Source organism: Athene noctua, chromosome 5 (assembly GCF_965140245.1).
Source record: "Athene noctua chromosome 5, bAthNoc1.hap1.1, whole genome shotgun sequence".
NCBI lineage: Eukaryota > Metazoa > Chordata > Aves > Strigiformes > Strigidae > Athene > Athene noctua.
Genome location: NC_134041.1, coordinates 63,415,960 through 63,438,971, shown reverse-complemented (window position 1 = coordinate 63,438,971; position 23,012 = coordinate 63,415,960). Strand labels below are relative to the sequence as shown.

The 23,012-nt window shown below is 41.0% G+C and overlaps 1 protein-coding gene across 4 annotated transcripts; it reads left to right on the top strand.

The window, feature by feature from the left end:
* The first annotated feature begins 6,484 nt into the window (after positions 1 to 6,484).
* OAT (ornithine aminotransferase) lies at positions 6,485 to 21,484 on the top strand. Of its 4 annotated transcripts, none has more exons than XM_074907926.1 (10): positions 6,485 to 6,620; positions 9,609 to 9,835; positions 10,782 to 11,006; positions 11,122 to 11,217; positions 14,044 to 14,171; positions 15,819 to 15,941; positions 17,530 to 17,658; positions 18,629 to 18,742; positions 19,545 to 19,689; positions 20,572 to 21,484. In XM_074907926.1, the coding sequence occupies exons 2-10, from the start codon at positions 9,637 to 9,639 to the stop codon at positions 20,730 to 20,732; spliced, it is 1,320 nt and encodes a 439-aa protein (XP_074764027.1). In that variant the 5' UTR covers positions 6,485 to 6,620; positions 9,609 to 9,636; the 3' UTR covers positions 20,733 to 21,484. The 4 variants fall into 4 exon arrangements, with proteins under 4 accessions (XP_074764027.1, XP_074764026.1, XP_074764028.1 ...); XM_074907925.1 differs by having other exon boundaries at positions 6,488 to 6,625; XM_074907927.1 differs by having other exon boundaries at positions 6,584 to 6,635.
* Positions 21,485 to 23,012: the final 1,528 nt, after the last annotated feature.

Genomic DNA, 23,012 nt, shown 5'->3' with positions numbered 1-23,012 from the left:
TTTGGCAATATGCTCTCCATATTTCTGATACCCCAAGTTGTGGGATTTTTGAAAACAATTATTATGAAAGAAATTGTTTTAAAACAATAGACTTTAAAGCAAAGTTTTTTGTCCTAACACGTATCAAGAAAGCCTGTAATTTACTGAATTATCCGGTATTCTAGAAAATCTAAGGCTAGTTTAAAGTCCTGGGGAAATGGGGAAGTTCAGGAGCTGACAGCATGTCAGCCCAAGGTAACGGCAAGTGGCAGATGATGCAATAGGTTACCTCACTAATCTTTCACCGCAATGATGCCAAGTTAAAGTCTGACTTGGCCGAGGCATTATGTAAGTCCTTCAGTTTCAGACTACAGTAGCCCCAAGCAGGTGAGTGCTCACCATTTAGCAAGATTAGCAATCTTTGTTGCAGCAATGTCAAACACTTGAACAGTGGGGCCAGCAGGGATGTGCCCTGACAGAATTTTGAGAGGAGTTTCCCAGCCCTTGACATAGAGTGTACCCAGATGTTTAGTGCTCAATCCTGAGATTAACCAAATTGACAAGGTATTTATTCCTATTACACAGTTAGACGTATTTATGTTCATCTTCTGTGTGCTCTCATGACAGTTACAGCTGCCATCTGGGTCAGATTTTTTAAGTCTGGAGAGCAGGTAAAGTAGTTGTCTTTTCCAGAAATCACTGTCCCGATAACATCCAGGAATGAAGAATGGAAGTTAGAGAGCAGAAGGTCTGCAGGATTCAATCAAAATACATTTGTACAAGGAAGAAGCAAGCTCACATATGAGGCACTTGAAAGCCTGAAATTCAAACTGACTTAGTCGCACTCTGATTTTCCTTGGATTTTATTTTACCATTTCTGATTCTTATGCTAGAAAATGTCATTTATCAGGGTCCTGTGGATTCTCAGACTCCTGCCCACTATTTGCTCTCATGGATCTCACACTTGGATCGTGTTGCTGCTGGAATTTCAGGCACACTACTTTCAGAACTAGAGAAAAATCTAAAACTAGTCACCAGTGAGCTGAAGACACACAGCTCTTTTAATCTGTCTTGATACATCTGAAAAAGTTGGTTTTCCCATCCTCTCTCCCCTTTGTGTCTTAGTGTGATGTGCAAGGAATGTGATGCTCACCAGAAATGTATGTGCAAAAGCTCTTTCATTTAATTAACTACAAGCTCAAGAAATAGAAGAGCTTATAATTTACCTTTAAATCTAGGTTTCACATACAAATAAAATGCCTCATTGCATTTGTGGGAGGCTCTGGACATAGGCATCGATAAGCTGCAAAGGAAAATAACCAAATGTAATTTCAAACACTGGAAACAATGCCTACCAGAAGACAATAACTTAAACTATTTTGATTCTATAATTCAGTTATCCACAATGTCACCTAGCAAACAGAATATATTTTGTATGATATTGTTGTAAAATAGGCCAACATCCAAATCAGGGAGAGTAAGTATTAACTATAGCTCAAGGTTTATAGTGCAATAGGAGTATCATCTCTAGGGGTTGTTTGTGGTGCTTTAAGCTGGGTTAACTAGGATCCATCCAATAAAACAGCATTATTTTGTGGGGGTTGTGCTAGGCTTTGCCAAACCATCTTAAAAGATAGGAGCTAAAAATGAAATCTCTAACTGAACTTGAGAGGCAGATATGCTTTGCATGCATTACAGTTTGTTGCTCCCATGTTCTGATGCACTGCACTGTAAAATATTCTAGCTGTGCTGCAGGAAAGACTCAAGTTTCTTGTCCTGCCTTACTGTAGAATTCTGCTGTCAGTAAATAGCCAGAGTAACACAAACATTGGCCACAGAAAGTCATTTTTCTATATAAGGCACTATCAAAACCCTGCATGAACTTCAACTCTCATTGATGAAAATGAAAGGTTGAAGTGTACAAGTAGAAAATTCTTGAGATCACCCATCTAGCCATTGGTGTCTTATCACCATAGTAATAAAGCACCTTCATCTTGGGTCTTTTCCAGACATATGTTTTCAAGCGGGAGACATCTGCCATAGAAAAGTCTTACCCCTGGGGAGGTTTGGTATTACACCAGATGTTTTCCAACAGCAGGTAAACCAAGAAATGTTACCCAGGCTGTGTCCCCACGTTCACACCTACACAAGAGTCCCATCGCTGTGTAGCATTGCCATGCCAGACCTTGTTCAGATGACAGAAACATCTGCAAGGTTGGGCTGCAGAGTACGTGATGCTCTTCTCGGAAAACTCCTTGGTATGGAGCACTGGACAGCTGTCAGACTGGGACTGGAGGCTGAGTTCTTCAGGGCAATATGCCAACCATTGGCTTTGCCTTAAAATGGCTCCGAGAAGCGTAATTTTTTTTTTTTTTTCTGAATGGCAGCACAGTTTCACCAAGAGGAGAAAGGGTGAAGACTACCTTTGTGGCTTTCCTAGAGATGGGAAGAGAGGTGGGACTGTCTGTCTGCCCTGTAGACTTGTATTGGTCTTAGCTAATTATGAACTTGCACCTTGAGCCTCATGACTTGGATGAACTCCATATCCAACCTGCTGACTGCTCTGGGTCTCACCCCGAGGTGAGGAACTCTTCTCCTGAGCCACATAAGAAACTACCATGTCATTGAAGAATTGAATGCTGGTGCCACATGCCAAAACATCAGCTATAGATGCACTCTGGACACTTGCTGCAGCAGGCCCAGGACAGTGTTACACTCAAGAAAGGGTCCTGCAGCACGTTAACCCCTGGCACACGCTGAGCTTGTGCATCCGAAACGATTTAGGAGGCCAAGACTGTAATTCCCTTGTATTGGCTCTACCTCTAAATAACCACAAGAACTGGGATGCAATTCCTCAGTCTCTTCACATGCCTAATTCCCAATGACTTCAATGAGTATTTCTCCCAGAGAGAGAGCTGCAGAATTACTCCTAACAACTGGCATGACTTAACTTGTTCCTTCTTATAACTTTATGGTTTACTTACATGTCAAATTGTATTTTCTGGATAAGTAAAATGAATATAATAACCCTCTTTCCTCAAGTAGGTCAAGATTTTCTTCTTTTCTGCAGGGCAAATTATTGTAAAATGTGAACATTTCATGTCTTCTGTTCTCCATATTTTGCTTACTGTCATGTAAGGTGTCTACAGGTAACTAAACAGTACACATTAAGCTTCTGCTTTCCTTTTTCAAATTGCAGGAAATACATCATCTAGCTGAGAGCAACTGCTTCAAGATTTACAATAATAGCTGCTACTGTGCACAATGGGAACAATTTAAAATTCCAACATGATAGCAGTTAAAGAAGAAAAGTGGATGTTTTCTGTGTCTTGATTGTAAGTGCCAAAATAGAGGAAAGAGAGTCAAGGACTACACTGATTCTATATAAATCTTACATAAGGCAGGGGTTTGAAGTCCCTCTCTCTCTCGTTGAATAACCAGATTACAGTTGGAGTTACTTCATACTCATAATTTTCTAAGATCAGAAGCAGCCCATACCAGCATTAGAAAATACATCTACATGTAGCATCCGTACATTCCTTATTATGTCTGTATTTGAGCAGATAAACCTTTTTTTTTATTTTTATTTAGGCCTTGCAGAATCCAAAAGCAAGCAAGCCTTTTCTTTCAAGCAAGAAAAGGAGAGTTGTTTGTTTCTGAAACTCTGCATTTCAGACACGAATCTGCAGCGTTTACTTGGGTACAAGTTCGCTGTTTTCCTGGGAGTGAGGCTGGATGCCTGGCTTCTGAAATCACCTCTCAGAGCAGTACAGCTCTAGCTCCACATGGCAAGATGCAGCACTTGAGCTTGGCTGCCTTTAGTTTGTATTCTTTATTTTCTCAGATGTGTATTTTCCTCATATGATATGTGCTATTTAATCCTTCAGACAAGTTCTGTCCTTTCTACGTTTTTCTGCTTCCTTTGAAAAATGTATGGCTGGATGAATCTAAAACAATTGGAAGTGTCCTTGAGAAAAACAGTGTTTAAAGGTAGGTAAAAGGCTGCTCTTGAGCGAAGTGAGAATTCAGTTTATGAAAGATGAAAAGAATGCAGCTCTAAGTATCTTGGTTTTGTGGCTAAAGAATTGGAAGGCATCATTAGCATGACTTCAGCAAACTGATAAACGTTCTACCACGCTAATGAAATACCAAAGTTAAAAAAACTCATCAGGTGGCTTAAACCTGCATTTTAAGGTTACCCAGGAAAATCCCATCAGTCTCACTGACTGCAAATCCTTGGCCACATCCAATCAGGCTATTTAAGACCTGTTGAGTATACAGCAAACAAAATGATGCATTTTTTTCCTTACACTAGAAATGAACTGGGACCAAGTATAACACTCAAAACAGGTGGGTCATTGCTTATTGTCAGCCTTAAAATCTTAGGTGTTTCACAAAAAAATCATAAATTTAACTAGAAATAAAGGGGTTTCAATAGCTCCTAGATAATAACTGCTTCTGGATTTAAGCAACTTGGCACAGTACAACCATGTATTCATTGAACAGACATGACTGTGAAATGTGTTTTGCAATTTAGCACCTAAGGCATGACCTTTTGATGCTTCATACATTCAACTTTGGCAGCAGATGTAGGGCACAATTCCTTGGCAGAATTAGGCTAATAAGAGACATAAATATATTAGCAAATTGAGCCTAACTGTATGTGTATTTATAAAGAGCACAGTATCATCTATTCTACTCCCAACCCTCGCTGCATCAAGCTGACTGCACACTGAAAGAATTTTCTCTGAGGGCATTGTTCTCCAAACGTATAAGCAGTGCTGCTCCCTGACATCCAAGGTTTGAGTAATTTGGTTAGAAGATATGACAAGATTCAGGAATATTTTCAAATGTAGGGTTGCTTTAGTGTGGGGAAGTTATGCAAATTCTCTCTACTGTCAACCTAGGATGCCATGTTTTCTTTGTGGAAAAAATAAACTCTTTTCTGGCATTGATAAACTTGTCAGGACAATTTATGAAAAAAAAAACAATAGGCACCCAGAAGTCACCACTGCTAAGACTGATGGCTTTTGTTTTTTTTTTTTTTTTCTGCCGTTAGTGAGGTGGGTAAGATAAAAAGTGAAATATTCTCTGTGTTTTTCTTTTGGATTAAAACCAGCATGTATTTATCAAACACACCTCACTTTGTAAACATCCAGATTTTCTGGTTACAAAATGCCCTCCAAGGGTAATTTAGCCTGGGGAAAGGTCAGGGTTGTGCTGGCTGATTACAGCCTGCCCCTGCTCACCTGATGGCTCCCAGCTGAAAGCTCTGTGTGAGAACACACCGGACCCTCCTGCAGAGGATCTCCCTCCCTCCAACGGCAGCGGGGTGTGAAGATGGGGGCTCCATCAATGCCACACTACGGCAGAGGCCTGCAGCCCGTTCTTGGCGCCATACCACTGTAGGCAGCAAACAGCTGGCAGAGCAGCTACGTGAGGAATTCAATAGCAAACTTAGTGAATCTCTGTTATTTTTTGTAAGCTGCAGACCACCAAGTATAAAAAGAAAAGGAATAACCTCATGTACAACTCTTGAGAAAGAGCACAACTGCCTTCTACCATCCTCACAGTAGCAATTCTCATAAAGCACGAGGGGCAAAAGGACCTGCAGATGCTACTACCACAGAATCACAGAATCATCAAGGTTGGAAAAGCCCTTGAAGCTCCTCCAGCCCAACCATGAACCTCACTCTGACCGTTCCCAACTCCCCCAGATCCCTCAGCGCTGGCTCAGCCCGACTCTTCAACCCCTCCAGGGATCCCGGGGACTCCCCCCTGCCCTGGGCAGCCCATTCCAACGCCCAACAGCCCCTTCTGCACAGAAATCCTTCCTCAGAGCCAGCCTGACCCTGCCCTGGGCAGCTTGAGGCCATTCCCTCGGGGCCTGGCGCTGGGGCCTTGGCTCCAGAGACTCATCCCCCCTCTCTGCCCCCTCCTGGCAGGGAGTTGCAGAGGGCCAGGAGGTCTCCCTCAGCCTCCTCATGCAGGCAGGCCGCGGGACGGCGAGCAGCAGCCCGGGGTTAGCACACTCATCCTACAAACCTCCCATCCCCATTCATTTCTTCCCAGGCCCTATCAATTTTTTTCCGTGCTCACCCTTTTCTACAGCAACTTCCCAGATGGGGGCAAGCGCGGCCAAGGCCCGACCGGCACTAGGGAGGAGCCGGCTGGGCGCTTCAGCCCGCCGAGGGGGGATTTCTATAGCTATAAAAATTGCCCCCGAGGGCCGGTGTCGGCAGAGGCGAGCGGAGCTCTCCCGGGGCGACTCGCCCGTGGCCTAAGGAAGAGCCCCACGGGCCGCCTGGGCGGGGCCTTGCCGCGGGGGTGTGCCGGAGGCACGCTCTGATTGGCTGAGCGCGGGGTGCACTGGCCAATGGGAGGTGGCCGCGGGCGGGAGGGCCGGCACCGCCTCGCTGGGAGTGGAAGGCGGAGGGGTAGGGGGGCGGTGAATCTACGACGATAGCCTATCGGAGGGGGGAGACGGCGTGACGTCAGCGGTAGGGGGCGTGGCGTGCCGCGGAGCGAGATGCGGTGACAGCTGCCGCGGGCCGCCTCCGCCTCTTCCCCGCGGGCTCCGGGCCGAGAAGCAGCAGCAGCAGCAGCAGCGGCGGAGGCGGCGGCGGCGACCGGCAGGCACGGCACGGTACGGCACGGCACGGCGCGGCGCGGCGCGGCACGGTGGGGGTGGCCCGGCTCGGCCCGGCGATTCCTGCCTTCCGCGGCGCCGCCTTGCCGCGGGTGCCGGGGACAGCGGCGGTGCGGACATAGGCCGCAGCAGGCCCTGTCGCTAAGGCAACGGGAGGGTTCGGGCAGCCCTACAGCGGCTGCCACCTGGGGCAGGGCGCTGCGGCGGGGCCGGGATGCCAGCCCCCTCCTCTGTCCCCCGGAGCTGGGATGTGACAGCCTGTCCCCGAGGGGCGGGCAGCCAAGCCGGCAGAGAGCCGCCTTTCTCCTCCGCGCCCCTTGCCAGCCCCGCTCCCGTTCGCGATGACCATCTGGGCCTTTGCCGTGGCCTTGGCCTTCGCCGGAGGATGGCCACAGGGTTCTGGTGTCTCACCGCCGGGTTTCTTGCCTGCTAGTCGAGGTCCCGAGCTGCTCCTGACGGGGTGCTAGTCTGGAAAGGCTTACCCTGTTCAGACCGGTATGCCTCCGGCTATAGGCCTCTTGAACATTCACCCCCTTTGAATTCAGCTTCTGTGCTGTATCACCATGAATCTTAAAGTCTTTTACACGTATTTGATAATACATGCCGTGTACTTTGGGGTGTATTTCAGGGGTTGGGTACATAGTTGACCTGTGAGGTCTGCATGCACAGTGCTCTTGTTTGGATATTCTTGCTCAACAGCTGAGCAAAGTTGTTCAAGTATGTTTTACAGCTGTGCTTTGAGGAGCTTTTCTATTCTGATGCAAGACCTTTTCTACTTGGTGAAATGCCCTGGCTTCTGATTCCAGTACTGCATGCTGCAGGGCGTGATCATATTTCTCACTTCCTCATAGTTGGTAACAAGTTGGGTTTTTTCTTTTTTTTCTTTTTTTTTTTTTTTTTCTTTCCCCTCCTTATTGCATCCTTCCTCTTTCCCGAAATTTCCGTTCGTTTTGTCCTGCTGCGCATCCAAACCAAATTTTTCTTCACCTTTTAACTCCAGATGCATCCATAATGCTCAGCTTCACTCAGCCCTATTCCATGTAATCTCCTGCACCTTGGCGAAAATCATTGATGTGGCCTCACTCGCATAGTTTACAGGGGAGACAGGGAAAGTCCTTTTAAAAATTTCTGATTGATATTTCCCAGCATTTAGGAAGTAAAAGAAGAACCTCAAACTGGTGGTCTGTAACTCTTCATGCAGAAAGGTAGCTTTCTGAAACAGGGTAGATGAGAGTTTCATTTCTTTACAGCTTTAATTTCAGGAATGTCTGGAAAATCTCCAAAAATTTAGAAGCTTGTGATAGAATTAGCTGCTCTGCCACGGAGGTGTGCCAGGGGCCAGGATGTCACAGACCAATTAAGTTTTAGGAGTTGCACAGCTGAGCTGAGTTTCTGTCAAAATTTTTTCTTGCACAGAGAAGTATTTGTCTTTTTTAGTTGCAAAATCTTTGAATAACGGTCTTGAAAAGTATTAAAAGAAATGGCTAATGTTTAATGGCATTGATGACAGCTGGTAAAATGCCCAGAGCTGTGAAGCTGCCGTCCATCTCTTGCTGGAATGGACTGTTGACTCTTCCTGAAGACTTGGATTTTGGTAGCTGATTTTGGTAGCTGCAGAAAATAGTCTTCTGGCCTTGCTTAAAAGTGAGGAGCAGCATCGTAATATCTGAGGAGGCTGCTGGAAGAAATGCCTCTCTGTTTAAGGTGACGCATCCAGTGTGCAGAGCTTTTTCCAAAATAAATTTAGAATAAATCTGTGACTTAATTTTTCTGTCTCTGCAAGCAGCCTGAAATAACAACACCTTTGTGTAAACCACCCCTGCATTCTCCTGGAAGTATATTTTGGTTAAGTTTTGCAGTATGCTTTAGTTGTTAGGTAGTGCAGCAGTGTCAAGTCTACTTAGCTCTTCAGTTTGATACAGAGTGTGTTACAAAGGAGGCTGCATTTAATAATCTTGAGTATTTGTCACTGTAATCTGGGATCTTCCTTTTGGGCTAATACCTTTTGCCAGTTTGTAAGTGTGCTGTTCTGCAGGCCTAGAAACATGAGCTTCAAGAATTCTTGGTCTTGCTAAAGTGATCACTGTTTCCTTGGTGGCTCTCTGCTGATCCCAGTACTTGGTGCTGTGAGGAGAGCTTGCTTCAACAGCTTCTATAATGCCCCTTCTCTGGGAAGTATCTTTATATTGAGTGAGGTAAAGGCACAGGGAGGAAATGCAAGTGTGTTTGTCTCATGAAATTCTACCCTCAGGTTATCCTTAGATGTTAACAGTACAAGGTTATGCATTCAGGGGAAATCGCTGAGCTTTACTAAGAAAATACAGGGTATTAATTATCATTAGCATCTGACATATTGTTACTCCCCATCTATTTTCTGATGGACTTAAAATGCTGCTAACAGTGAGTGCTTTATGTGTAGATGGCAACATTTTAAAATCAAGAACACAATTTATATAAAAAGTCACAAATATTGCTTCTTAAAGCTGACCGCAGCTAAAAATAATTGATCCTTGATCAGCTAAACATTAGTTGGGTCAGGGCCTTCTTTCCAGTATTATATTATTTACTTTCTGATTTTGTGATGAGATTTGCCTTATGGAAATCTTTGGTAGATGAAAGGCCTTTTCAATAGCATGAGAAGTTCGATAAACGTTTCTTATTGTAGTTTATATTAATAAATTTAGTTCGAATTTAAGGCACAATGAAAAAGGAACACTTCTAGGGAGAATGATGTCACTAGTTCTTAGAGTGGGTGAGTCACATGTTTTAGTTTTCTTTCTGTTACTGCGAATATACATTAAAAAAATACTTGGTTAGTACCACATTCATTTATACTTCACATAATCTTTCTTGAATTGCAGAAGAATTGAAAAACCTGTAATCCTGGCAGTAAAAACACCTCAATCACATCATGTTTCTTCTGAAGTATTCTTAGTGCTAATTATTAACTCGCCTTTTTTTTTTTTTTTTTCCCCTCCAGATCTATAACAGCCTACTTGAAGTCAATAATGTTTTCCAAGTTAACCCGCTCTCAGAACATTGCAGTTCTCTGTCGAGGTGTTCACGCTTCACTGAGTTCTGCAACCTCAGTTGCTACGAAAAAAACCATTCAAGGGCCTCCATCCTCTGATTTCATATTTGAACGTGAGGCTAAATATGGTGCCCACAATTATCACCCATTACCTGTTGCTCTGGAAAAAGGAAAAGGTATTTTATTTAGGTTTGCCTGGGTGGTCTAGATGGGATGTGTGTGTCTAGATGGGATGGGATCATGGCTTAATGATTTTGACCTAATCGATTTCTGAACCTTTGGGATTTTTTGGGGGGGTGGGATGGGTGGGACTGAGATAATTGATGAAATAAAGACAGCTGATTGCTGGTTAGAGAATTGGAGCATAAGGCTGCCTGATAAAACTCTTTAAAATGATTCATCTAAATAGAGATCTAAATTCTGATAATCTTCATAATTCAGAATAACTCAGCAAGAAAATTTCAAGCAATTTCATTTCTTCTGTTACCTTGTGTGGAGAGGTTTAATGTTAATGTGAACATGAAAAGGTGCATTGGAACCCTGTTTAAGTCCTTGTGTGCTGTTCCTGTATTTCTGCTTAATTTAAATTTACTCTGGTCTTTAGTTATGTTCAAGGGGCTTTTGTGCTCTGCAGGTTAAATGCTATGTTATCAGTGTAGTGATCCAATAGCTTTTATTTATCACTACATGTTTTGACAGCTCAGAGCTGCAGGCTTTTAAGTTTTGACACTATTTGGGTTTTGTTCTTTCTTTTATGGCCTCTAATTCTTACTAATTCTCTTACAAAAGTATTCTTCTCTATCTACTTTTTAGGACCCAAAACAGGGACTTGGAGGGGAAATAATATTCTCATATTCCTTACTAACTTAGTGGAATAACAGCTTTATATGGGAAATGCTTATTTTCTTGGTTCCTCATTGGGCATTTATTTTTATTGTCCTGGTTTGTTGCTTATGCTCTCCTTGTCAACTGATTATTTTCTAGTAGAGGGCCTTTCAGGTATGCCCTAAGGAACAGCGAGAATACTGTGTATATTTGACCAGGTTGTCTTAGCTTATATCATTTAGTATTATCTCATGTCTTCTTTCATGTTGTGCACTGACCATACCTTTGTTTTCCTAGGTGTTTATGTGTGGGATGTTGAAGGTAGAAAGTATTTTGACTTTCTGAGTGCTTACAGTGCTGTCAATCAAGGCCACTGTCACCCAAAGATCGTGAACGCTCTGAAAGCTCAGTCTGAAAAACTGACCCTTACATCCAGGGCATTCTACAATGATGTACTTGGTGAATATGAGGAGTTTGTCACCAAAATGTTCAATTATAACAAAGTTCTTCCAATGAACACAGGTAAAAAAAATAATATATTATTGTCTGTGAGATTCAACAGTTTTGTAATGTTTTCTACTGCATCAGTGGCCTGTCTCATGTACAAGTGTGATAATGCTCCTGCTTTGTGTTTTAGGAGTGGAAGCTGGAGAAACTGCCTGTAAATTGGCTCGGAAGTGGGCATACACTGTGAAAGGAATTCCAAAATACAAAGCAAAAATTCTTTTTGCAGGTATGTAAAGTGTGAGTTACGAGTTGAGGTATCGGGGAGGAAGAGAGCTCTAGATCCTGGATGCACTCTTCTTTTCTCTTATAGCTGTAGTGATTACTTTGCAGTATTCTTAATGTTTCATTTTTCAAGTCTGTTGGAGGTCACTGTAACCTTCGACATTTTTAATAGCGTGAGCTAAGATCTCAACCTATTAACAGGTTGTGTTGTACTCACATATCCGCAGTTAGTGATTCTGATAAAAAACTACTGTTGTGGCTACAACAGTCTGTGCAGGACCTTAGGGTTCTCTTAAGTGCCTCCTCCTAAAATTGTGAAGTTCTGTCTTAAATATATTCTGTTAACAAAACACTCTGTGTATGCTTCTGGCTATTGGATTTTAACCTGAAATAGTTACAGTGAATTATAAACATTTTTTTACATGTGATGTCCTTTAAGAAGCGTGATCTTAACAGAAGTGATTGTAAAAGCAAGAGATATGAATATAATTGCTATGACAAATTGATTTCAGATCCTCTCCCTTGTGGGGGTCTGTCTGTGCATCAATCAAGAGGCAGTGAGGATCATTGTGCTTTGTCAGGAGCTGTTGGTAATGTCTGGTTTGGCAAGGGAAGTGCAACAATGAACTTAAATCCAGGAAGAAAACCATAGTTAATACAGTGGTTTATACAGCTTTATAAACAGCAAATGAATATATAAAGTGGACCTTATTTGTACTACTTAACCTTTTTAGTTGTCAAAAATTGATGAGTGGCTGCCTGAAGTCACATGGAAAGTGCATTCGGTCCTCCATGCTCTTCTAACTGCTGTTTGGGTGTTAAACTGCAGTATTTTTTTACTCCTAATTGGTTGATTTTTATGTACCTTTCTCTTGAATTTATTCCTCAAATTGCTGCCACCCCTCTCATAGATTGCACATTTGGGTTAAGCCTGCTACCCTCTGAGGCTTTCCCTACCAGAGGTTTTCTTCTGTGTTCTTAAGGTCTTCCAGAAGTCGGTATTAACCCAGGTAAAGCTATATTGTAGTCTTGATCATACAATGAAGGTAAAAGCAATATTGATAGAGTAAATATGGAGCCCTGCAATGTCATGGTATGCTTCCTTCTTTCATCGGCCTGCTCTGCTTGGCTCTGTAACAGGGAGAAATTACCTGCCCACGAAGAGGCTCTTGTACTTTGCAAAAAAAAAAAAAAAAAAAAGTTTAATTCAAATATCTTACACTTGGTATTCTTTGATTATGGGTGAAGTATTTTTGCCAATTCTAATGTTTCAATGGTTCTGTATTGTATAAAACCTTCCAGAATAAAGGTTACTACTTGAATATTGACTTTTTTAAATTGATACAGCTGCAAATACTATTTGTGACTTTTGGTGCTTATAGTAGCTGAACCATAAATTGTCATTAGACAACATTTATAAATTGAAATTCATTAGTTGAATATTGTCTTATGATTTCTAGGACCGATTAGATTTTTTTTTTTTTGTTTGTTTCTTCTGGGAATTCTTTCAACAGTTATATTTATTTCTCCTTCTCTTCCATATATATATATTTTGTTTTGCAGTTCAGTCAATTAACTTTTAGTAAGTGTTTTCTCGATAAACTGGATCTGCTCTCCATTTTTATGATCCAATCCCCTTAACCACAATATGTAACTATGTGCCAAGTACTTGGAAAACAATACTAATCCTTTTTTTTTGGCAGAAATCAGCATTTTGGCAGGAAAAAAAAAAAAAAGGCTCTCTGTGTAGCTAGGGTCAAAACAAAGAATAGCTTTAAGTATCAATCCAGAGAAATTGAGGGAGATTCTGTGCTTGGTAGTGAGCCAGGACGAGGAGTGGAGTGCTAAGGTGGAGACAGCCTGCCATCAGCAGATAGACTGCTCTGCTTCATTGTAATTCAGTCTTTGGGGCTTGGTTTCAGGATACAGAAACTGCAGGAACATAACCTTGAGGTGATAAGCCTGTGACTCAGCAAAGCATGGCAGGGACTGTTCTGGTAGGAGACATCGCTGTGGTGAAGGGTGTAATGTTATTTACGTTGGTGATTAGAAAGAAGGGGTGCCTGCAGCTGACAATGTCCCTAATAATGGACTTCAGGATTTCCTGCAGATTGAAAACATCCTCTGCCCCCAGGATCACAGTTACACAAAGAAATTGGTGGGGAAGGACAAGGCTTGTAATTATGTGAAGGTGTTGAACCCTTAATCTTCCTTAGTCTTATTACACACATTATTACTGATTAGCTGAGACTATGTTGATTTAACTGAAATATTAATGATGTGTCATAGTCTTGCTGATAGCTGGTTCCTAGACATTTTAACTGATGTTTCTAGATGAAACAGTGCAATGTCACAGTATTTTTTTTTTTTTCAAATATAAATGGGTTCTCCTGGAACTTTTGAAATGCACAGAAATATATTTTTTGATTTAGGCTTACTGGCCTAAACTCTGGGTGGTGTTTACTTCTTTTTTTTCCCCCATTTAATGAGTGATATGTATGTAAAAGCTGTACATCTTCCCTAAAAAGATGTTATCTTCCTGAATTATTTTCAATTTTTCAGACTACTGACAAAGCTTATGGAAATAATTTTGTATACTTGCCAGGTCTTTGAGTATAATTTTCTTTTGGTTTCAATATGTGCTTTTGATAGAGTAGCACAATGTATTTATGGCATCAATGTAAAATGCTAACAATTAACAGAAGGATGCTAATATGTTAATGTTAGACAACTCTTAAAATGCATTACCAAATAGAAAGTGTGATATCCTGTAAACTGTTCTGGCTCTTAGTCAGTTTTGCAAAATTTTTTTTTTTTTTTTTTTTTTTAGCTGGCAACTTCTGGGGCAGAACCATGTCTGCTATCTCTAGTTCTACAGACCCTTCCAGCTATGATGGATTTGGACCCTTTATGCCAGGTTTTGAAGTGATCCCATACAATGACCTACCAGCTCTTGAGGTATTTGACAATTTTTGTTCTCTTGTAAGAAATCAATTTACAGTGTTTCTTTGGTAAATAGCAAGGCAGGAAAATCAGAAGTTTATCCTTTGAAACGTGTTTTGACACTAAGATATATGTATCTAGACACATACAAGAAATATATAACGTAAAAGAAATATATATGTTAGAACTGCATATAGGAAATGTGTGTAAGTTCTGCTTTGGTTTTGATTTTCAGTTTTAGTTTAGGATGTAAAAGGAAAACCACACAATCTGTTTCATTTGCCACATCACTAAGACATTCGAAGGTACAAATGAAGATAAACTCTAAGGGAATTCAGATCAGTAGCACACATTTCAAAGTCAGGACTTGGATTCTGAAGGTAATATCTTTGCCTGCTTTTCTCAGAAATGCTGTGTATTCTTCAATAACCAGATGCCCAGGATTCACTGCAGTCACAAACAAGTCTTTCCAGTTTCACAGCATCCTTAAAACCATGCTAGGCTGGTGTTTCACTTAAGCTACTGAAACACTAGTGATCCTTCATTTCCCTGGGTTTTCTGAGATCCATCCTGTCAAGCTGTTGGGGAGGGTTGACCTTGATTAGTCTAAAATTTCCCACCCTCATAATATGGGCTTAGGTATTAAGGGGTAGATAGTGCTTGGTGGCAGCCATAGGGTGCTGGACTTGGGACCTGGGAGGCAAGAGGGTTCCAGGCAAACACAGGTAGTCCTGAAGCTTTAGAGATATTGGCATCGCCACTTTTCCATCATCTGTGTGCATCGTCCCCATGAGTGACATGTTGGTTAGCCCTCTGTGCCTTTTGGGTCTGCTGGGTACAAATGAATCCTCTGTGGAGAGTGGAGGGTTTATAGAACAAAGATGGTTGTTTTCTAGGAGTTTAGTTAGGGGAAACAAAGCTCTCGGTGTATTACAACTGCAGTGTGGAAAAGCTTACTCACATTTGAACCTACATAAGGCTGCCCACTGTGAAAGCTCTGTAAGTATTTAGTGGCTTTCAGCCAACTTTACTGAGGCTTTGAACGTGCTCTGGAGACCTGAAACTTAGATCCGCTTCCATCAGACTGATAACTGAATTCATTCAGTTTATGGGGCAATACTGAGAAAAGCTGTGGTAAATCCATGCAGGGAATCATGACATATCTTGAGTCTCCTGGACTTCTAAACCTTGTAGAACTTGATGGGGAAAGAACCTAGCTGTGGACTTTGCTTTAAGGTGACAAAATCGTTCTGGAGAGGCTCCATTCTTTTTTTTATTTTTTTATTTGAGGTGTACTGGGGAAGTGTTGAGCAATTGTTTGTCTTGTATGGGGTAATGCAAAACTGAGTGTATTTCTGAGGTAATCTATGAACTGATCCGATAAAAATTGCAAACCCAGGCAAACAGATTAAAGTTTGTAATTTCCCAGCAAGCACACCAGCTGATTTTTCAAGGCAAATAATGACACAGGCTTCTGTGTTGGAACTGAAGTGGCACTCAGGGATAGCTGCCTGACATTGAATACTGTTAGCATCTTTTGAGGGAGAACACCAGGGTTTGACCTAGGTTCTGCTACATGTATTCATCTCTGTATTTTCTAAATTTGACCTGAATAAAACCTTTTTCTTTCTGTCTTTCCTATCCATCTGTCCATTTTTCCAGCGGGCCCTTCAAGATCCCAACGTAGCGGCTTTCATGGTTGAACCAATTCAAGGTGAAGCAGGTGTGGTTATCCCTGACAAAGGTTATCTCAGAGGAGTGCGGGACCTCTGCACAAAACACAATGTAAGGAATTTGCTATAACAAGGTGGCTTAAGCATTACACTGTGTTTACTGACATATCTTGTACGGTCATCCTTGTATGCAAGGTACAGGACTTCATATACTATTTGATAATTTCCTTTTCTTTCAGTGGAATAGGGTAGAGATACTTCTTGTATTTCCTGGCAATACTTACTAGGAAGTACTTCTTAGCACTGCACATTTTTCACTGTCTCTTACTGCTGTCACTGCTTTAAGTTTCTAGTGAATGTTCTTGAAACTGCATTTATTTTAAATTAATTTAACTTTTAATGTCTCTTTCACATAAATTTCTTGGGCCAGAAGCCAGTTACTGCAGAGGTTCTACCATGTTTATCAAGGGACCCTGTTGCTGGAGTGCATAAATGCTACTTAGAGTTAGTAACAGTAGTAGGTCACGGAATGAAACACTGATGATGATCATATGCTTGTGGATGTTATTTTTAAGATCTCTGAAGAGCAGCATTTATAATTTTGTTCTTTTGTTGACATTTTCTCAGATTCTCTTTCATACCACATTCCTGACTCCTGCTCTGATTATTACATCCTACCTGAATTCTACTAAGAAATGTTTAGTTTAGAAAATAGAGTGTTAGATCCATAATTTCTGTTCTCTGCTAGTGAAGCCACACTGAATTGGACTTGGATCCAGTGTCTCTGGAAGGGTGGGAAGATGTTTGTACATATTTCCATGTCCTTCAGTTGTCTTTGGGTACTGATACTTCTCACAAGCAGGCTGCCATGCCTTCATATTCCAGGACCAATTTGGTCAGCCTCTCCCACAGGCCTAGGCCATGTCTTTTGTTAGTGTAAGGAAAACAATAAAGAAAGGGCTGCTGATTTACAGGTTTTTGTTCCTTGGTGTTGCCTGTCTGATTTAAAAATCAGTGGTTTCTGTTCCAATAGAAGTGTTATTCTTAATTTGCAAGTGCTACCCATAATTCCTTCTATACCTTCAGAGGAAGGCATTGACATAACAGGGAATAAAGTTGTCTTCATTATTGCTGTCATACTTTAAAAAATAAGAGCTACTTTACAAATAGTGGTACATGACAATAGTGCATCTTAGGAAAACAAGATCAAAAACTTGGGTTTTGGCTGTCAGAGTTATTTAGACAATTAGACATCAGACAACAAGACTTACAGAGTTGCTAAAATGACATTTTGCAGAAGCTTCCGAAGGTCGGTGTATGAACAATGCCCTAGGAGTAAAGATAGACGAATCCTAACTTTCTGGAAATCCTACTCATTGTTGTATTGCAAATAGATTTTGGTTGGACAATGTCCAACCCTGTGTGGGCTGTGCCTTACATAGAAAAGAATATGCTGGAGATGACAGAGAGAGAGAACAGTATGTTCACTTGTCAGTATTTTGACATTTGTTAGAGTACGCACGTCTCCAGGAGGTTGGGAGGAGATAAAGGAAGCACCTTCATGTACTTAGTGCAATGCACCTGGAAGGTTTTTCGCTCACTTTGTGCAATTATCTTGCATTGTTTGAACTGAGTTGGGGATGGGAGTGAAAGTCATTCTATGCTATGTGTGGATTTTTCTTCTTTTTGTCTCTACAAAGGTTCTATTTATTGCTGATGAAGTACAGACTGGTTTAGGCAGAACAGGGAAGATGCTAGCTGTTGACCATGAAAATGTGAGACCCGATCTGATTCTGCTTGGAAAGGCCCTTTCTGGTGGCTTATATCCTGTGAGTAACAAAGAAAGTTAAATAATGATTTTTAAGTAATTAACACTGGAAGTCTACTAGTTGGAAAAGCAATAATTCTGATGTTTGTTGTACAAGATTAACTATGATTTATAACCCAGACAGTCCAACCTGTGAGAGATACATAAGAAAATAATGATTACGTAGCATTACCTTTATAGCCAAAATGGCTATATAGTATCCTGAACCTTTTGTGCTGATACTTGACTTGTGTAGGTGGCGAGTTATTAGATGCCATTTTCTTAGGCTGGTGATTTTTAGGTGTTTTGGCCCTTGTCAATTAATTGAATACATTTGGTATATCTCTGTTTTCTTCAGTTTGATATTATCCTGTCAGGAAAGTAAGTGTCCAGTGGTCAGCTTTTCATCCTGAAATTACTGGGTAGTTGTTTCTGCTCTCTCTGGAGAGTAGTTTATCATGGTCTTGCTGTGATTAATTTCTAGATGAATTCTGTAAAGGAAAAAAAAAAAGCTAATGTGTGTTTAAAACATATATTGTAAAGCTATTTCTGAACAACTGGCTTTACTTCACTTGTTCAGCATGCCTGCATGACTGATTTTATCCTCTTGGAGTGACTTAAATTCCTGCTGATTAGGCTGGAAATTACAATGTGCCTCGAACTATCTTGGCCAGCTGAAGGTATTTCTGAGTTGTTAAACAGAGTATTGAAGTTTAAGCTCTTAAAATAATATTCAGTTTGGAGAAACGCCCCTCAGCTATAGCTAGATGCTATATGTTACCTCTATAGCTAAGTGATTTAAGGGATTAAGCTGTTATATGATGGTCAGATATGTTCTCCTCTACACAGAGCTGGGAATGTAAATGTAATATCTCACCATAGGCTGAAAATTACCCTTTCCTGAGCCCTGAGGAAAAGTTTGCTTCAGAGATAGTTATATTTTACTGTTCTAAATATATATGTAAATGAATTGGCTGACCTTCCCATTTTAGGTCTCAGCAGTACTATGTGATGATGAAGTTATGCTGACCATTAAGCCTGGTGAACATGGATCTACATATGGAGGAAATCCATTAGCTTGCCGTGTTGCAATGGCAGCGCTGGAGGTTTGTGTGTTGAAATATAGATTTGGATTCCAGAGGAAAAGGGGTGTCACACAGATGTGGTCTTTGCTTAAGTGAATGATAATATTTGTTATGCTAGGAGTAGAAATAGAGCTTTCAGTAGGAATGGAAAATTGGTCATGGTTAACTGTTGGCATAGATCACAAAACAAATTCTAAAGTCTTTGCTGGAAACATGTCCTAATTTCTGTGTTCTTTTGATCTTACTGTCTTAAATGACAAAATAAAATTTATCTAGGGGCAGTTTCAATGTAAATTAATGTAAACTTGGTAAAATAGTTTCACTAATTTCACAGAGCCATTTTTAAATTGGCTTATTGTACTATACCATATTGCAGAGGCTGCTGCTCTGTGAGCTTGATAACACATATATGCTACTGGAGCTCAATCAGAAGCTAGTAAAATGCCTTGTCCAGAGTCCATATTTTAATTATTCTGTGACTGCATAATTGACTACATGTAATGGAAGTCACTCAGAAAGCCTCATCACTACCCAGTATATGGACCTGTACCCATTAGGAGTCTTCAGAGGTTTACCATTCACTTGTAAATAATGGCAAATGAAAAGCAGTTCATTTAGAATAAAATTTCAAAGAGATTATTGTTTCTTGTAAACACGAATGAGTAAAGGCTTAATACTAATCTGCTTGGATATGCAGCCTTTGCAGTGACACTTTGGATGCAGCAGCTTTTGTACCTCAGTAATTGTAGTGTCACTACTTATCCATGGTACATACAACAAATGCAGTGGCCTTCAGCTGACTGTAGATCTGACTTCCCTTTAGGTAATTGAAGAAGAAGACTTGGTTAAAAATGCAGAAATAATGGGTAACATACTAAGAAACGAGCTCATGAAGACACCATCTGATATTGTAACTTCTGTAAGAGGAAAAGGACTATTGAATGCAATTGTAATTCGGGAAACCAAAGGTAAGGAAATGTAATCAATTGCACAATCACAGCATGAAAAACTATTTTTCAACTTAAATTGAAAGTATATTAACAGAGTAGGGGTATGGCTTATAGCCATCATGTTTGGGTTGAGATCCCAGCCATGGTAGTACCTACTGAAAACTTACTCAAGTGACTGCTATTAAAAATAGAAGGTTTTACTCAGTAAGTCTGAGCATTTTTAAAAAAAAAATTAAATGAATTTTTTTAATGGCTTGCTAATGTTCAAACCTGATGGTGAATCTAACTCCCAACAATTACCCTTTTGTCTCCTCACTGGAAGAAAACTGGCTACATCTGGAACACTAGTTTCTGTCAGATTATGGAAGGATTGGCTGAGGTTGGTTTGTTTCCAGGATAGTTAGAAGAGTACAATAAATACAGGAGGGTACAAGAAAGGAAGAAGCTGATGACTGAGAACAAGTTTCTAGGAATTAACACTTTGAATTCTATCAGAAAACTGCTTAGGAGCCAGAGCAGGTGATTATTTTTGTCATGAATATGCTAAGTGCTGCAGGGATGTGGAATGATTTATTAAGACCTGCATGTGATGCACTGAAATCCTGGCCTAAATGTAACCTTGTCTAAAGCCCTACCCAGATGTTCTCTTACCTTCTCTTTGCATGGTTCCCTGTTTTAAATTTATTAAACACTAATTTAGACAAGCACTCAGTAGTGAAGGAGCAAAACTCAGTGTGCTGGAAGCAAACTTGTGAGTCCCTTCAGACCCACTGCAGTTTTGCAGCAGTCTTGCGTTTCATTGCCAGCTGGCAGCCAGTTTGCAATCAGGCCCCACATACCATGTGGTGCAACTGTGCCACTTTTTCTGCTTCAATTTAAGTGTCTTTCCTTTAATTGTAGACTATGATGCCTGGAAGGTGTGTTTGAGGCTTCGTGATAACGGACTTCTTGCCAAACCTACGCATGGCGATATCATTCGGCTGGCACCACCGCTTGTGATTAAGGAGGATGAAATCAGAGAGTGCATCGAAATAATTCACAAGACCATTCTGTCTTTCTGAACACATGGCTTTTAAGGTGTATCTGCCGACTGACCCAAGGTGGTGTGTTGAAATACGTGTGATGAAGGCCTGCTCTTGAAGCAAGCATCTCATTCCTTTTACCTAAGAGGACTTGACTCTTAAAACATAGCTATATCTTTAAATTATAATGGCTCTGAAGAAAATAAAGAATGATTTTAAAGAGTTTCCAATTTTGGAATGCTTGGAAATACTTGGTGAGGTTCTGTTCATCTAGTTGTGTACATACTGAACAGTTAAGTCGGAATGTTTGAGGGGAGATATCTGTAGAAAACTGTTTAATTATTGAAAGTCTTGGCCAAAGTTTAAAGCATAATTTATATATATTTTAGTAAGTAAGGGTGATCTTGCACTCTCGTATCACTTTCCAAAGCATCACATTTGGCATTTTTGCCCCTTGGTGAGAAGTCTGTAGGGTGGGAGCACTTGCCATTATCGATGAATTTCTATTGCTCATTTGTAGCTAGAAAAAATTTCTAATGCTGAAGGTTTGACAAACTGGTTGTTTTGCTGGTGAACTTGAGAAGCATCGAGCTGTGTTCTGTATGTACAATATTTAGATTGTATGACAAGAGATGCTGTTTTCAAGCCTGGTCTCAGTGTTTGGCTTTGCAATCTTGTAAAATAGATCTGACCATATAGATCTGTTTTTACTGTTAGAAAGCTTTCTATAATCTGGATGTTTATATTAAAACATGCCTTGCATTCAAATAAATGTTAATGTGCAACTAAAATGTGTATTCAGAAAGAGCAAGCCTCACAGAAACTTGAAGTTGCCTCTATCTAGAGCCCCAGCAAGTGCTGCCTTTGCTGTCTTTGTATTTCTGTCAGTCTCTGTGGAAGTTTTTGCTGTGCTTTTTTACAGGGTGAGTGCTGAGTGCTTCTGCACTTTCGTGCCTTTGGACACTGTCAATAGAGTATTCTGTATGGAGTTATGGAGTTGGCTGCTGTTCTTGCACTAGGTTGTTTTTTTATAGTTCTTTGAACTGGTTTTACCTGAGACAAAACCCTGATTAATGACTGTTAGCACAAAATGTTCCCTTTGCCAGGCATAGAGGTTAAATGCAGTCACATGGTCACAATTGGAAGTGGTAAATAATCCCTTGGTATTTTAAAGACAACTTAGTTTATGGAAATGAACCCATCTGCTGGTTAGGGTCACAGCCAGTTACCCTATCTTGTTTTGGGTGAGACAAAATGAGTAGTCATCTGCTGTGGATGAAGTAAGCCTGATTTCAGTTTGGAAAGGCCTCATTGCTGCAAGGGGTGGTGTGTCACTGTGACTGTTAAGTCGCGGCAATAAGAAAAAAATGCAGAAAGGTGTTGCCTGGGAAGTTTGGCATTTCTGAAAGCTGTGCTTACGTAATCTCGTTGGAAAGGAGTGAAGTAACTGAAAGAAACCGTAATGTAAACAGCGTTCCCTGGAGTCCTTTCAGAGACCGAAAGGTAAACCCCAAAATATCCTTATCAACCAAAAAGTTTACTTTTGTAGCGTAGGCTGGCAAGAAGAAGGGAGGGAATCTGGGGTGTTCCCTGTCCCACACACCCTCAGATGATGATAATAGAGATCTGTCAGCATTTGTCCAGTTGGCTGGAAGGGCTGTAGGGCAGGAGACTCCAGTCTTTGGGTCGGTGCTCCCCTCTCCTGACTGTTAGCAACTCTCCTGCCATATTCTCCATCTCCTTGCCCACTGTCCGTCAGGCCACAGAGAACAGGGCATTTCCTTTTCTACAACAGCCTTTTGCATACCTAAAGTTTGTTGTCGTTCCTGTTGCAGACATTGCTCCTTCTCTCGTTAAAATTCTAATTTATTTTCTGAGAGGTAACGTTTTCTAGAGCCCTTGCTGCTCCCCTTCAGTGATTCACTGCTCCGTGCCCTCGCTGATGCCACGTGGAGCTAGACGAGTCCACGGGGCTCATGCTGCACTGCAGTTTATGCCCCAGTATTGTGGTTTGGATTTTCCTGCAGTAGCATATTTTTCTCTCTCCCTTTTGTGCAAACTGTTTTGAAGAACAGCTTTGAAGCTGTTTCCCCCTTTTTTATTTGAGTAACAAGCAAGAATTACACATATGTAAAATTCTGTGGTCTGGTCTACTGACTTTCTACTTACTGAGATTATTTCTCTGGCTTCCGGTGATCACTTTGAGCTCTAATCTTGTCCAACCTACTTTCTGGTTGCAGATTTACTGGCCAAGACTGCTCAGAACTTGAGAAATTTTTCTCTTTTTACAGCAGACCATTGCTGACTGATTTCTGGGCT